Source organism: Podarcis melisellensis (genome assembly GCF_964234715.1).
Source record: "Podarcis melisellensis genome assembly, chromosome: 11".
NCBI lineage: Eukaryota > Metazoa > Chordata > Lepidosauria > Squamata > Lacertidae > Podarcis > Podarcis melisellensis.
The window spans coordinates 52341948-52357481 of record NC_138543.1 but is presented as its reverse complement, the minus strand read 5'-3'; the positions used below and the strand labels follow the sequence as shown (position 1 = coordinate 52357481).

Below are 15534 nucleotides of genomic sequence, written 5' to 3'. Positions count from 1 at the left end.
AAATTGCGATAAACTCACGTGATTTGGCTCGTATCGATGCAGCAATCCTATTACAGTGGTTACTTTTTGAAAAACAAAGTGCATAAAGGGTTAAACCAGATAGATCAGCTGAGCTACATTTTGGGGGCAGGGAACAGGATAAAACATTGTCAAATAAGTATAGATACTGTGGGAAGGCTGTTACATACCGTAGTTGCAGAAGAACAGGAGTATGCTTACTTCCTGTTGAATAATCGTCTCGAAAAATAGCTTGAACACACTCAAATATTGCACATGGAAAAAACATGTTGATTTCTCATACATGATACTTCCTGGTGGCCCAGACAGTAAACATTTCATGGCCATTCTTGTGATATTTGTTCTCTATTCCTTCTAGGTGCATGTTGGAGACAGTTCTTGGCCCACTGACTGGCAAGATTATTTGGTCTTGGAAGTAAAAGCTGTACCAAATGGACAATATGTCTATTACTAACACACCAACAAGTAATGATGCTTGTCTGAGCATTGTTCACAGTTTGATGTGCCATCGACAAGGAGGGGAGAGTGAAACATTTGCAAAGCGAGCAATTGAAAGCTTAGTAAAGAAACTGAAGGAGAAAAAAGATGAATTGGATTCTTTGATTACAGCTATAACTACAAATGGAGCTCATCCTAGCAAGTGTGTTACAATTCAGAGAACATTGGATGGAAGACTTCAGGTTGGTAGAAGCACATATGATACTTTAATATCCTTACTCTGAGAGCAGCAGGGTATGGGACATTTTGAAGAAGGGAGAGTAGTGGTACGAGAGCATAATTTGCTTTGTGTCATGGAAATCAATTTGGGGTTTATAAAAGGGGTTGGGTCCTTGTGGTATTCACAGGGTATAAAGTGTTGTGTTGCTACCGCTTAGTGACATTTGATTCTGATCCTTGTCATCCTTTGTGATTTTCTATTCTCATTTGAAATTTTTCTGATCTTCAATCTTTCTAGGTGGCTGGTCGTAAGGGTTTCCCTCATGTAATTTATGCACGGCTATGGAGGTGGCCTGATCTTCACAAAAACGAACTCAAACATGTCAAATATTGTCAGTATGCTTTTGACTTGAAGTGTGATAGTGTCTGCGTGAATCCATATCATTATGAGCGTGTTGTATCACCCGGCATTGGTAAGTATGTTCATACTGTATGTGGAGTTGCATTTCATTAATGTTTCATTAGAAGGAGTATTGCAGGTTTTTCATTCACCCTGCTGTCCTGTGCTTTTTCATGATACCTCATGTAGCCAGTTGATTCTAGATTATTGCAAAACACCCTTGGGGCTGGACAAGGGCCCATCCCTCCAAAACCTAGTTGCATGTATTTGCTTTTGTAAAGGACGAAGGAATCTACTGCTTTTTAGTCTACAGGTAGGTTGCTGCTGTGGCAGCTGCTGCTTACCATGAATGCTGTGCTGGTAGAAGCAAGGTTGCAGCCCTCAGGTCCTCTTGATCTTCACCTCTGTCACTTAAGCCAGCAGTTCTTTGTTTGTGCCTTTCCCTCACACAAAGTAACTTCAGCGCTTGGGGAGATCTGCCGGGAGAACAATCTGCTGGTTGTTCCTGACAGTGGAACAACCCAGACCTTTCCTTCCCACTTTAGTGGGGATGCAGGCCAAATCTTACACCAGGGAGTGATGTTCTGTATTTCTCTGCTCTTAGGGAAAGCAATAGCAGGAAGAGGTACAACAGCTGTGGGGTTAACATGAGTTCCTGCCTCTCTTTGGACAGGGTTATTTGAAATACCATATCACAGAGCAGTTGTCTTCACCATTTTCTGACTTGAGACCCAACCTAAACATTCATTTGGTGGCCCTCCCTTTCTTTAAAAAAATTAAAAAGGCCATATATTTGTATGGTGGTAGTCCTGCCACCTTAGATTAGGCCATGACCTGGAAGTAGGTCCTGTGCTACCAGTTGATGTCCAGTGCCATAGATGACCTTGGGAATTCTTCTTTGGCTTTGGTTACTGTGGTATTCTGGCATTTTTTGTCTAGCTGTGTCTTTTCCTTGCAGGAATCGGGATACCTGTTGCATCAGGGTTGTGTTCTGTACTGTTGCAGCCAACCTGTTCTTGCTAAAAGTTGACCCCTGAGCAATGCTGTTCTATCTTATAAGATTTTTAGGCCATCCCTCACAGGTGGCACCTATTGCTAATGCAGTCTCTTCCAACAAAATGTATAGAGCATTCAGGAAGGCTTTTGAAAACAGTTGTGTCATGAACCTTCCTTCCTTTTGAAGGATCTTTTAAAGTTCCTCTAAGATGGGTTGGATGAGAGTCTAAACACAAAAGGGGGGGGTGTCTTTCGTGGTGGAGAGGAAGGGTCGATCCCTTGTCCAGGTTTGGAGATTTGTTAGGCTTTTTATTACAGTGGTGCCCTGCAAGACGAATGCCTCGCAAGACGAAAAACCCGCAAGACGAAAGGGTTTTTCGGTTTTTGCGTCGCTTCGCTAGACGATTTTCCCTATGGGCTTGCTTCGCAAGAAGAAAGCCCATAGGGAAATCTTCGGGGACCTCTTTTAAATGCTGGCGGTGGGGAGCAAAGCCTTCCCCCCCTCCGGCCTTCAGAAGAAGTCCAGGAAGGCCGGCGGGGGCCGAAAGGCTTTGCTCCCCACCGCCAGCATTTTAAAAGCGGTCCGGGATAGCAGGGAAGCGCTTCCCGCTATCCTGGACCTCTTCTGAAGGCTGGCGGGGGGCAAAAGTCTTTGCTCCCCCCCGCCTGCCTTCAAAAGCCGTCGGGGAGAGCGGAGAATCGCAGCGCGTTTTTCCGCTCTCCCGGGAAGGCAGGCAGGGGGGAGCAAAGACTTTTGCCCCCCGCCAGCCTTCAGAAGAGGTCCAGGACCTCTTCTGAAGGCTGGCGGGGGGCAAAAGTCTTTGTCCCCCCTGCCTGCCTTCCCGGGGGCTTTTAAATCGCCCCGGGACAGCGGAGTATGTCCCGGGGTTTTTTAAAATGCTGGCGGGCGGCAGCGAACCCTTCGCTGCCGTCCGCCAGCATTTTAAAAAACCCCGGGACAGCGGAGGCTGTCCGGGGCGATCTTAAAATGCTGGCGGGCGGCAGCGAAGCCTTCGCTGCCGCCCGCCAGCATTTTAAAAAATCTCGGGACAGCGGAGAAGTCCTCTGCTGTCCCGGGTTTTTTTTAAAATGCTGGGGGTGGGAAGAAAAGCCCTTGTCCGCCCTCCCCCAGCCTTCAGAAGAGGTCGGGGGACAGGCTGTCCCCGGACCTGGTCTGAAGGCGGTTTCCATAGGAACGCATTGATTGATTTTCAATGCATTCCTATGGAAAACCATGCTTCGCAAGACGAAAAACTCGCAAGACGAAAGAACATGTGGAACGAATTAATTTCGTCTTGCGAGGCACCACTGTATTATTAAAGCCACCTCACTGACTGAGCAGGGAAGACCTTAATCATGTAATTTATTCATTAAATTCCATTTATGAATTGCTTTCCATAGAAATCTCAAAATGATTTCACATGAAAAGCATCAGCTATAACAACAATTACACAATTTCCTGTCTAAAAGCAATTATAAGAATTCAAAAAATTTGAAAACATTATCATATATAAAAACAAGTAAAACATTTCCAATATTTAGAGACGATTCCATATTTAACTCCAATATTGGTGGTAGAGGGAAGGGAACAGGTAAGGAGACAGTTTTCCAGTTTGGTATAAAAGTTGTGATAGAAAGTTATTTTAATTAGTATTTTAAGAGTAAAATTTCAGTTTTCCACAGACACTGAAGGAAAAAAGCATCAGCTATAACAACAATTACACAATTTCCTGGCTAAAAGCAATTATAAGAATTCAAAAAATTTGAAAACATTATCATATATAAAAACAAGTAAAACATTTCCAATATTTAGAAACGATTCCATATTTAACTCCAATATTGTGGTAGAGGGAAGGGAACAGGTAAGGAGACAGTTTTCCAGTTTGGTATAAAAGTTGTGATAGAAAGTTATTTTAATTAGTATTTTAAGAGTAAAATTTCAGTTTTCCACAAACACTGAAGGAAATGTTTAATTGTGCTTCACTGACATATACAGTATGCCTGCAGTTATTTACCCACCTTCTGTTTATAGGCTTTATAGATAGTAAAATATTTGTTTATTGGTATTTAAAACTGAATTAGTGACTTTATATGTTCTTTCCTCTTTAAAGATCTTTCAGGATTGACACTGCAGAGTTCAGGTAAGCTATACGTGAAATCATAAGAAGTATAAACAGCAATATCTCTTTAAGGTGAATGCCTCTTCAATTTAAAGCTTATGCAAAGCATTGCTAGGGAAATTACTTTGAGAATACTCAAGTTAATTGATATACAGACATCTTCCGCTTGTGTGCGATGGACTCACACCCGCCTGCATATAGGCGTGGTGGCGGGAAATAGTAAAATAACTTAATTCATACCCGGAAATGGAGGGAGAGAGATGGAGAGTCTTGTGTCTGACCACTTCTGTTTTATCACTGAATTATTTGCATATCCAAATGTGCATCTTTGGATAATGGTGCTGAATTGTACCTACATAATATAAAGAGGTATCTGTGTTCTGTTCATATTATAGTTGATCTGTATTATTTTGATTTTCTAAAGCAGTTGAAACTTTTAGGGGTTCTAAGCAAGCCCCAGAAATTTCCGATTTAATCCCTAGAGCACAAATGTGGGATGGATCGAAGGGATTAGGAGGCCCAACAAAATAAACTGGAATAGGCATAGACAAGGCAAATAGGCTTTGATTTGAAGAGGATGTGAATTGCTTTGTTTGCTCCGCTTTCCAAAACTGAATAATCTGTACATACATAAAGCATAATACCAGTTCTGAATTTTAAGAGTTTTGGCCCCTAAAATGTTTTTGTTATGTAGAATGCTGATGACTGTTTTTAGTTTATTGCTGGTCTTAATTGTTTAATGTTTCAATTAGTCACTTTAAAATATAATTTTATTGTTTTACTCATTTGGTGTACTGCTTTGATGTTTTCTTTTACAGTCAAGTGGTGTACACATTTTATGAAATAAATAATGGGGGGAAATACATCCCTAAAGGGGTTGCCTGTCCAACCTTATTTTGAATATATCACCAAGCAGCTTACTTTATTACAGATCTGCCCTTATAGTTAGAAGAGTTTCCCCAATTCACTTATCCTAAGTTTCCTTCCTTGTAATTTAAAACAGTATCTTCTCTTTCTAGTCTGTGGATAATGTCAACAATTGCTGTCCTTTCTGAGATTTTTTTTAAAAAAGTGTATTCCGTCCCTTAGTATTTCCTTGTAACTTAACCTTTTCTCTTATCGCAGCACCCTCAAGCATGTTGGTGAAAGATGAATATGTTCATGAATTTGAGGGGCAGACATCGCTGTCAACTGCTGAAGGCCATTCAGTTCAGACTATCCAACATCCGCCTAGTAACAGGGCATCTACTGAAACCTACAGCACCCCATCCATGTTAGCTCCTTCTGAGTCTAGCACCACCAGCACCACCAACTTTCCCAACATTCCTGTCGCTTCCACAAGTAAGATAACTCTGTTTATTTTAAAGATTACAAAACTTGTTTCAACTTCTTTCAAACTTGGCAAAATTAACTTCTATTTCAAACTGGCGAGATTACAAATTGGAATACTGATGTGGTTCAAAGAGCAAAGCAAACCTTGCTCTGCCGTATTGGAGGGGGTTTGGATGAGGTGGTGATGCTCCTCCACCTGGCTGTGCTGACACAGGAGCTTTTCCACTGGAGAACTCCCCATGGCACCTGCCCAAATGGAAGCTACTTCCAGTGTTCTCCCTGCTGGTTGTTGCCAGTGGAACACACCAAAATGCGACGGAGGGGGTAGAGTTGGCTGTGCTTCTGTCACATGCGATTCTGGCCTCTTCACTGTGCTAGCATGGGGACTAGTGTAGCATACAGACATTTCCCCCTCTTCTCTCCCTGCTTCCCTTCCACTCTGGCCAGTGTGAACTGCAGGACTGTGGACGCTGCAGTGGCTGCACCACTCCTGTTAAGCCCCACTGCTGCTGGTCAGGGGTTTAGAATACAGCCGCAGTCTCAAATTACCTTATATGTTTTCTCTTCTTCACATCCTTGATTGATATTTTGTTACATTTCATTATTGATTTTACTGCAATTTAATTAGTGGGGAAATTTGATAATGCTTTGTAATTATATGACATATGCTTCTTAAGTAACCCTTAAGCTGAGTAGGAATGTAAGTCTCGAAAGCTGTTATCATTTGTTTCCTAGTGTTGTGCAAATGATTGGATTGAAGAAGATAATTTATGAGCGGTGGAAACATGGCTAAACTTACACACACACACACACACACACACTTGCATGCTCACAGCTGTGTAGATTGTGTGAGTGCAGATTTGTTTGTGCAAGTATGTGGTCAACAGTTTAGCATTAGAAAACATTTTGAAATTCAGTTCTAGTTCCCATTGTTGTAGAGAGAAGTTGTGTGTGCAGTTACCTGAAGTACGTACAGAAGTCAGAAGACTGAGAAATGCTTTAGTGACTTGATAGTGAAGAGTTAATGGAAGACCCCTGGGTATAGGGCGGTATATGCTGGATAACACTGTTCATGAAAGTATCTACCATTGAGTATCAACATGCGAAAGCTAATTCTTTTTTCATTTAAATAGTTTTATTGAGTTTTCAAGAAGTAGGTAAATATGTAAGCAGAGGAAGTTCAATAAAGTATGTTAGTACATCTGCATTACAGGCAACGTCCAATTTATGTGGGGGTTACGTTCTGGGGCCCCCTGCGTGAAACAGAAACCATGTTTATTGGGAGCATCACGGAGGGGCAGTGGGGCTTGCATAGCCCCCACGCGTCAGCTGAGTTGATCAGCAAGCCCTGCTGTTCCTCTATTGGCTCAGCTAAGTGCTTCTGCCTCTCAGGCTCTTCCACAGCTGACACATGGGGCAGTGGCTGCTGTTGCGCTACCCTGCTCATCAGCGGTTAGGTGGGGAGGCCTCAGCAAAGCCCCACTGGGCCTCCAGCTCATGAGAAGACCCTCTCCAGAGCCCAAAGAGGATGTGTTCCCCATTTCCAGGTTCCACTTTTGAGATCCTGGCACCACAAGATCGCACACAAATAGAGCGATTGTAAATGGGGAGTTTTCTGTACATCATTGCACTTCACTTGTTCAGTAAACAAACAGACACAGAACCACTATGACGAATAACCAAACTAACTTATGTGAAAGTTAATACTAAGACTTTCAGACCGTCATTTAAAACCTACCCAGAGGATGAAAATAAGTCCATGCACCTCCAAGTATAACTAAGAAAAAGGCTGTCAAGCAGTGTCTTTTTTGTCATTAATCCATACACATGTAAATGAAAGAATAGGGAATCAAACAAGATCCATTACAGTTTTTTGGGGCAGGGGAAAGGTGTATGTAGCCCATACTTCTATCAGTCTTTAGCACTCATATAATTTGATCCACAGCCTTCTCTTACCTGGTATACTAGAACTGTTTCCTGGCCCATTCACACACACTGCAGAACATCAACAAGGAATCTCTTTGATCTAGTTTGTCTCTTCCCACCTTACAGGTTTGGGGCATATAGAGCAATTCCGTTTATAAGTTATTTGGCATTAAGCAGCCAGTGTTAGTAATGAACCATATTTTGTGTCATGGCTTCCTGAAGGTGCCAAAATCAAATAAGTAATTTTACAAAATAAAGAGCAAAGAAGCAGAATTGTGATGCTAACATCTGTCTAATGATAACTCATTTTAAGGCAGGTATTAACTCTTTTAAATTTTGCCAGGTCAACCCCCCAGTATGCTGCCAGGTAGCCACAGTGATGGACTTTTGCAGATTGCTTCAGGGCCTCAGCCAGGGACACAGCAGAATGGCTTTACAGCTCAGCCAGCTACTTACCACCACAGTAAGTATTTTTTATACCGTACATCAGTGTTTTAGGGCACTGCTAGTTTTTCAAATGAAATGGAGCCCTGAGGGGGTTTCCTAGGTAAAGCAAATTGGTCAGACTTTTCTGCTCTGCATTTTTAAGACAGTACAACAACTTGGACTGGGAGTCGAACTGCCGCCTATACACCTACCATCCCTCACCATCAGAATGGGCATCTTCAACATCATCCACCTATGCCCCATCCTGGACATTACTGTAAGCACCCTTTTATTACCGCATTGAGATGCACTTACTTCTTGTGCAGCATCTTGGTGGCTGCAGGAGAGGCAGTAATGGTGCAGTGGGCTTGGACCAGAAAGATCTGACTTTAGGTGTTTGCTCAGCTACAGAGGCCCTTGTCTGGTCTCGGGTAGGTCACTGTTCTTACCCAAACCTACCACACAGGAAAGGAAGTGATATGGGAAGGGTGGGATATAAATGTAACGAAACAAGGAAAACTCCACGCATGTTTCAAGTAGCCATGCTCATCTCTTATTCTTATGTTTAACAAACTGCAAATGTTTGTACAAACAACACTTTGAGCAATGGTTGGGGTACTATTCCACAAGTCGTTTCTGCCTTACACATTTGGGCATTCTGTATGTGTTTCTATAAAGGCTGAGTTATCTGAGTTTATGTATACAATTTGCACTGTACACGATCCCCCCACTGATTTCTACTGTCTGTCCTATTTACTGTAACTAATAAATCCAAATATTTAGTGGTCATTTGTTTTTGGAGGATGCAGGGACTTGTGAGGAGAGTAGACAATGAATAAGCACCATGACTGTATTTATTTTGCATTTTTTTTAGGGCCAGTTCATAATGAACTTGCATTCCAGCCACCTATATCAAACCACCCTGGTAAGTGCATATAAAGAACGTTCAGTTGAATTGGTGTTCTTCTATGAGTTAAGAATGTCAAATTGAAAGCAGCTTCATGCTCCCTTTAAAATCTCTTCTACCATTCATCTGACCTTAAAAAAACCCCATATGTAAACTTTTTTAAAGAAACCTGTGAAAAACGTTACAGTTTTGAAAGGCAAAATTGAATAAGCTCCCTATTTCTAGAGACACGCAGTGAAGAGATTTAGCAAAAGCTTGAGTGTCTATGTTCTAGAAGTTGATTCCCTCTGCTCCTTCTCTGCTGCTTGTTTGCCTGGTGCTCTGCATTCACTTCTCTTCTCTTTCTTCCTCCTCCCTACTCCTGGGGGGATAAAAATCAGCTCCAGAATACTGGTGTTCAATTGCCTATTTTGAGATGGATGTCCAAGTTGGCGAAACATTTAAAGTACCTTCAAGCTGCCCAATTGTTACAGTTGATGGATATGTGGACCCTTCAGGTGGAGACCGCTTTTGCCTCGGTCAGCTCTCCAACGTTCATAGAACAGAAGCCATTGAGAGAGCGAGGTATGTTTTGTTATTTCTGGAAAAGTAAGCAACCAAAATGAACAAGGGGCTGGAGCGAATCTGTGGGGAAAGGCTGCAACATTTGGGGAGCTTTAGTTTAGAAAAAAGGCAGGTACAGAAGGAAATTTCATGTAATGAAGCTAAAGGTTGGAATATTCAAGACAGACAAAAGGCAGCACTAATCCCAGGATCCCTGTGTTATCAACAGTTGTTTTGTGCAGTATTAAAACATGGAATTCTCACTTTAAGGTACCACAAGACTCTTTATTGTTTTTGCTGTCCACAGATTAGGACTGCTATCCTACTGGAAATTAATGTTTTTTAAGTATCCCTCCCCCTGAAGGAGCTACCTACAAACTGAACTGATTTTCTATATAACTGTTTCCCCTTCTTGCATTGAGTGGTCTGGTCTTTTTCAGGTTGCATATAGGCAAAGGTGTGCAGCTGGAATGCAAGGGTGAAGGTGACGTGTGGGTTCGGTGCCTCAGTGATCATGCAGTCTTTGTTCAGAGTTACTACCTAGATCGGGAAGCAGGGCGTGCGCCAGGCGATGCAGTCCACAAAATTTATCCAAGTGCATATATAAAGGTTTGTGTGAATCTGTTGGGTGGCAGTCAATATTTTCTAGAAGCCTTTCCTGACTTGTTTTTTCTCCTTATTTCTTTTTCTTTTTACTGTAATTGTGTTTGGCGTTGCAAGTAGAAGGGAAACAAGTTTTTATTTTCTAAGAACAGCCTATAGCCAAAATAAGAATTGAAATATAAGCTTATGAAGAGCAGTCTTAGGAAGGGGTGGGAAGATGGAGACCATTCCTTCGAGGTTTGCTGCCGGGCTCACAGACATTGGTTTCATTCATTCTCTCTGTAAGCCATGAGACCCATGATCAGATTTAAAACCCTCGATTAGGCTTGATGACTTCAAACATTAAAATTAATCGTTTTATGCAAGTTGATTTTTGTGAGATGTTGACAGGTTGTCATTTTAATTCTATCTATAATGTGAACTGTTTTAAGAACTCAACCCATGCCCATGCTAGCATGTATTTGTGGTCTTTCTCAAACGTCATGAAATCAGGCTCACCTCCCTTAATTTGTGGAAGGAAAATAGATCTGACCCACATGTGGGTATTTAACAAAAGACTTGGCTGGGCGCCTAGATTCAAAACATGGGGCTTTGCACACTCTTCAGTTAGCTAGCAGCACAGTGTGGAATCTTGGTTGTTAAACCCTTTTGCATATCCCGTTTGGTCTACCGTAAAATGCTTGCCCCGCTTTCTACCCTTGCAATGAGCAGACCACACACTGTTATAAATAAGTTTAAAATGTTTTAATTACTAAATCCAAAAGTGGTTCATGTATTATTCCATGCAGCAGCAAAGAGAGCACAGGTAGATTACTCTTGGGTGCAAAATACAGCATATAATTTCAAACATGTGATCTGAACATGGACCAAGTTCATACACATCCGTCCTGGTGGATTACATGGCGACAAGAGAGTTTGAGAAAGGAATAGAAACACCTTCCCTTGTGGAAGAGAAGGGGTGTGACTTAGCTGAGACTAGGAACAGAACTCTGTGGTCTTAAAACCTTCATGTGTTAACTAGCACTCATGCATGCTTGTGTTGGGCTGCAGTTTCCCACATAATTTACTATAGATCCCTACTCTTTTCCCCAAATTCAGTTCCACCCTGTTCAGCACTTTTCCCTCGCTTTGTTCTTTTCCTATACCCCCACCCTTAATGTATCCTCCCCAGGGGCGGGTGTGTGCGCGCTTCTGTCTTTCCAACATGTCACTTCTCCAACATTCAATAGCCTCAAACCATGTGGTGTAAGCGTGCTGTTTATGTTGTTGCCCAGCCATTCATTATAATTCTCATGTGCACAAATAGTTTGGTCTGATTTGGTGCCTAAGTTTCCTGTGTGCCTTTTCACAGAAGCCACCATAATTCAGTCTGGTCCATGGTCTTCTGTTCCTGAAGCATGTGGCAGGAACTTAACAAACAGTTGCTACTCTATGTAGTAACAGTCCCTACACAGAATACATTTATGTGGCTTCTTCTGCATGATTCCTGGTGTCTGCCTTCCCAGTTTGCAGCGCTCTTGTTGTGCATACACAGTGCATACAACCAGTGGCGTCAGAGTCTTAGAAGGAGATTCTTAGAAGGAGAATAGCAAAGGGAGAGAACAGTCAGCTATATGTTCTAGAAATAAACTTAGCCAGACAAGTTTGTCCTAATTTTTTGAGTTACCTGCACTTTCTGCACTGTGAAAGCCTTAAGTGGTGGGAATTCCCAGTTGTTTTAATTTTGGCGGGTGTTCTTTCGAAGACTAATTTGTAATCTCTGCTGTTTCTTTTTTAATAAGGTGTTTGATTTGCGTCAGTGTCACCGTCAGATGCAACAGCAGGCTGCTACAGCACAGGCTGCAGCTGCTGCTCAAGCTGCCGCAGTTGCAGGAAATATTCCTGGGCCAGGATCTGTAGGAGGAATCGCTCCAGCCATCAGTAAGTGGCATATAAAAGTAAATTACCAGCTTTCCCCACCTCTCTTTGCTACTATTCACTTTTGAAATGATTTTGGCAGGGATAAATTAAATTTGATCATGCCATGCCAAACTGTGGATTGAGCTTCCAAATGTGTAAACAAACCATGATTTATAATTGTTCACTTGTTTCCTTTTTTTGTTTATCACTCCCGTTTCCAGATGCAGTGATCTCTGGAGGCAGACAAATTAATAGAACTGGGGTTTGTCAGTTCAGACAAAACAAACCGTGGTTTGCAACCCTATTGAACCATAGCTTTGCACGATGTCTGGCTTGAGCTGTACACGTGTCTATCTTGGTTTTCATCAGGGAATTTGTTTTGTCCCCTTTCAACATGACATACCCCTGTGGTGAGTTGACAGGAGTGCTGGGTGTGAAAGCATTTACAGAATTCCTTTCCCATGGGAATTCACATGGTGCAGCAGGTTTTGATAAATGCTTGGAATGTCATGAAGCAGGAAACTGGAGGCTGCAGTTCAGATGAGACAGCTATATCTCCTACTGCTTTTTAAATCTGGAAGATGGTTTAAAAAAGTTCCCTGCAGGGCAGAAGCAGGGGTTGGTTAGGACCTGCTACCAAAATTGGTCAAAAGAATCATGGATTCTGCAGGGTAGTGTAAGTTTCTTCTGAAATGCTGCTGGAATGTTAGGCTCTGTTAAATTGAGCTTTGGCATCAGGATTTAGGCTTTGAGGATTCTAATAGGACATTAATAGCTGTTACACATTTGTTGCATATTTTCTTTAGCCAAGAGCATAAACATTTTGAGACTATTGGAAACTGTTGCCGCTCACCCAGCAAACAAATTTTAAATATTTTCAGAAATCTGGGAAGTGTTTGGCAGCAAGCATTGTTGCTGTTAAAGCACCCAAGCCACTCGAAAGCTGGGTTGAGGCTGGCAAATTGCTTACCTGAAACCGAAAGCTAAGAAGGGTGTTTAATGTAGTCCCTGGCTCTTTTTAGGTTTGTCAGCTGCAGCTGGAATTGGCGTGGATGACCTTCGCCGCCTGTGTATCCTCAGGATGAGCTTTGTCAAAGGTTGGGGACCTGATTACCCGAGGCAGAGCATTAAGGAGACGCCGTGTTGGATCGAAATCCACCTGCATCGGGCCCTGCAGCTCCTAGACGAAGTTCTTCATACCATGCCTATTGCAGACCCCCAGCCCCTAGACTGAGACCTTGCTGCTGTTCTTAGCTGTTATAGAGTGAGGATGGCGGATTGTAAAATACAATTTTATTAACCGGAAGATATATTTTGCTTCCGTTCTGCTTAATCTTTTAACCAGGTTTTAAAGAGAAAATGTCTTTGCCACCTTGCTCTCAGCAGAAAAAATAAATCAGAACCTGCAGGAATTCTGAATAGTTTCACACCTTCGGGCTTGTTCTGTAGTTGTGGGAAGCTGACGCCAAGCAGCAAAGTTTTGATTGTGGTCTTGGCGTGATCACTGCTGTGCTTAGGCCTTGGAAATCTCACTTGGCTTGATTAAGGGAACCCCCCCCCCCCCGGCTCCATTCTCTTGGTGGCATGGATTTGGGGGGGCTCCGCTTAAGCACTTATTCAGCTTGCCCCTTAGCTAGATCCACCCCAAATGAGCAAAATCATGTTGATTATTCTAAAGGGATGGTTTCTGGTGCTGCACTTTGCTACAGCACTGGGGCACGTCTCATAGCAAGGCTCTGTATGTGAAATATTTATGTACACATAATCATTTGAAACACACTAGAAATGGATGGGCTTCGAAGTTGGCACTAAATGTAAATGCAACATAAAATATTCAGCAAGGAGAATTGCCAGCTAAATTATGTAACCAGTGTGCAATGATACATATTTTCATTACTATTCCCAACTGATTTCCGCTACAGTGAAAAGGCTGTAAAACCTGGACAGTTGAGATAGCATTAATATGTGTTTTACTGCACTTGGAGTGCCATTTCAAAACCTCATAATCATGTTGATGGTTGCGTCGCCGAGAATCCAGATTTTATATTTTTTAACATTTCTACTCAGGGCAAGATGGCAAACTTGTTTTTATACCTCTTGGTTATTTTAAGCTCTTTATCCCATCAATGATTTTATCTATTTGCATTGACTTTGTATAGAGAATTTCAGGTAGAAGTTGCAAATGTATTGGCTGTATGACAGATGCAATATTATGCTTTCTCTAGTTAATAAAACTACTGGAAAAAACTCTCAGAACTCATAGAAATTTATCGACAGTTTTTGTAAGTATTTTCCTACGTTTTGAATCCTTTCATCTGGAGTCCTGGATAAAGTTTCTGCCTGAAAATTCTGCAGGAATCAATGGGAGGGTTTCTCTCTACTTTCCGGCTTGCTTTCAAACCCTGTGGTTTCAGCTGTCTTTCCCCTTTACGTAGATCCAGTATTATAAGAACAAACGGTGGCAGGAATGGACACTGGCAGTTCCCCTAGCTAGCAGGCATAAAGAACAGTGAGGAGCACATCTGGCCTGCAGCATCTCTCCCCTATGCCCAACCCAGCTCCTGGTATCTGAGTCTCCTGCCTGTATTAGTCTCCCTCCTCAATTCATCCTGACTTATTTTCTGCCTCACCCTCCAGTTTTCTATGAAACCAAAGGATTATAAAACTATTGATCATCTGAAAAGGTGTCCTGATTAATCAGGCAATTTTTTATTTTATTTTAAACTTAATAATTGCCAGTATAAGTGCATACATAAAACTGTAGGTGGCAGCCTCCAATTTTAGTGGAGTGTCCTTCTCCCCTGCTGCCTGAAAAAGGAGTGCTCTGTAAGATGGTGCCTGTTTTTATAACCTTAAGACAAAGCATGGTTTTTCTTCAAAACTATGTTATTCCTATGCAAACGTATGCAGACTTAATTGAGTAATCAATTAAAAGCCATACAATTAATCAAGGAAAGAGTTCTTTAAATGAGTGACAGCCCCAATAGAAGTTAAGTAATTTTAAGTACTCAGCATTTTTTATTCTTCATGTAGAATTTCTTCCCCGCCCCCACGCTTAAGCAAAAAAATACAGCTTTGCATTTTGTGGGTGGGGTGTGGGTGTTTGAAACTTTGCAATTCCTGGAAGAGAATTTTTTGCCCTGCTCTTAAATGTTGAACTGAAACACAGGGGCTGCTCTAAATCAGGCTCAGCAGAATGGTTAACCCGGCCCCAAGTGTAGCCTCTGAATGAGTTAGTCATCAGTATAGGGCCTGACAAGCACACCAGGGCATCAGAGTGGAGGGCAGCTGGAACCCAATGTGTGCTAGAGCTTTTCCAAGTCTGTAAATAGTGCAAGAAGCATCAAAGCAGTCAGACAGGTTTTCCTAGGCGAGTCTCACTTCAGAGATGCAAATGTACCAGTTGCCTTGGCTTTCTTTCAAAAAAAGCATTGGAGGCCTTGTGGGGAGAGGATGTGTGAGTGCCAGATTTTGCTCCCCTCCCAAGTCTATCCTCAGTATACATCTTGGGCTACTTTGAATGGTCAGTGATTGAAGGAGAGCCCTGTGTAGCCCCAGTTCCAATTTGTGTAATAAAAAAAGGGGGGGCAAAACAATTTCTTCCAACCTGGAGACTATGTATATCATGAAAACCCAGAATTGTGTGAAGAAAAATGGAATGCTTCAAACTGTACGAATTAATAGAAATAAAGCAAATTTGCATACTT

General features: G+C 42.1%; 1 protein-coding gene across 2 annotated transcripts in view; it reads left to right on the top strand.

Annotated features, from left to right (window-relative positions):
- Nucleotides 1-15534, top strand: part of SMAD4 (SMAD family member 4) — a 28206-nt gene extending 12672 nt beyond the window's left edge. The window contains exons 2-12 of one of the 2 annotated variants that reach the window (XM_081929797.1): nucleotides 377-698; nucleotides 974-1148; nucleotides 4183-4212; nucleotides 5317-5532; nucleotides 7793-7912; nucleotides 8039-8152; nucleotides 8750-8800; nucleotides 9169-9346; nucleotides 9766-9934; nucleotides 11710-11848; nucleotides 12850-15534. In XM_081929797.1, the coding sequence (XP_081785923.1) occupies nucleotides 450-698; nucleotides 974-1148; nucleotides 4183-4212; nucleotides 5317-5532; nucleotides 7793-7912; nucleotides 8039-8152; nucleotides 8750-8800; nucleotides 9169-9346; nucleotides 9766-9934; nucleotides 11710-11848; nucleotides 12850-13061 (1653 nt within the window). In that variant the 5' untranslated portion in view covers nucleotides 377-449 and the 3' untranslated portion in view covers nucleotides 13062-15534. Of the gene's footprint in view, nucleotides 1-376; nucleotides 699-973; nucleotides 1149-4182; nucleotides 4213-5316; nucleotides 5533-7792; nucleotides 7913-8038; nucleotides 8153-8749; nucleotides 8801-9162; nucleotides 9347-9765; nucleotides 9935-11709; nucleotides 11849-12849 lie in introns of both variants that reach the window. The other variant, XM_081929796.1, reaches the window with a different exon arrangement.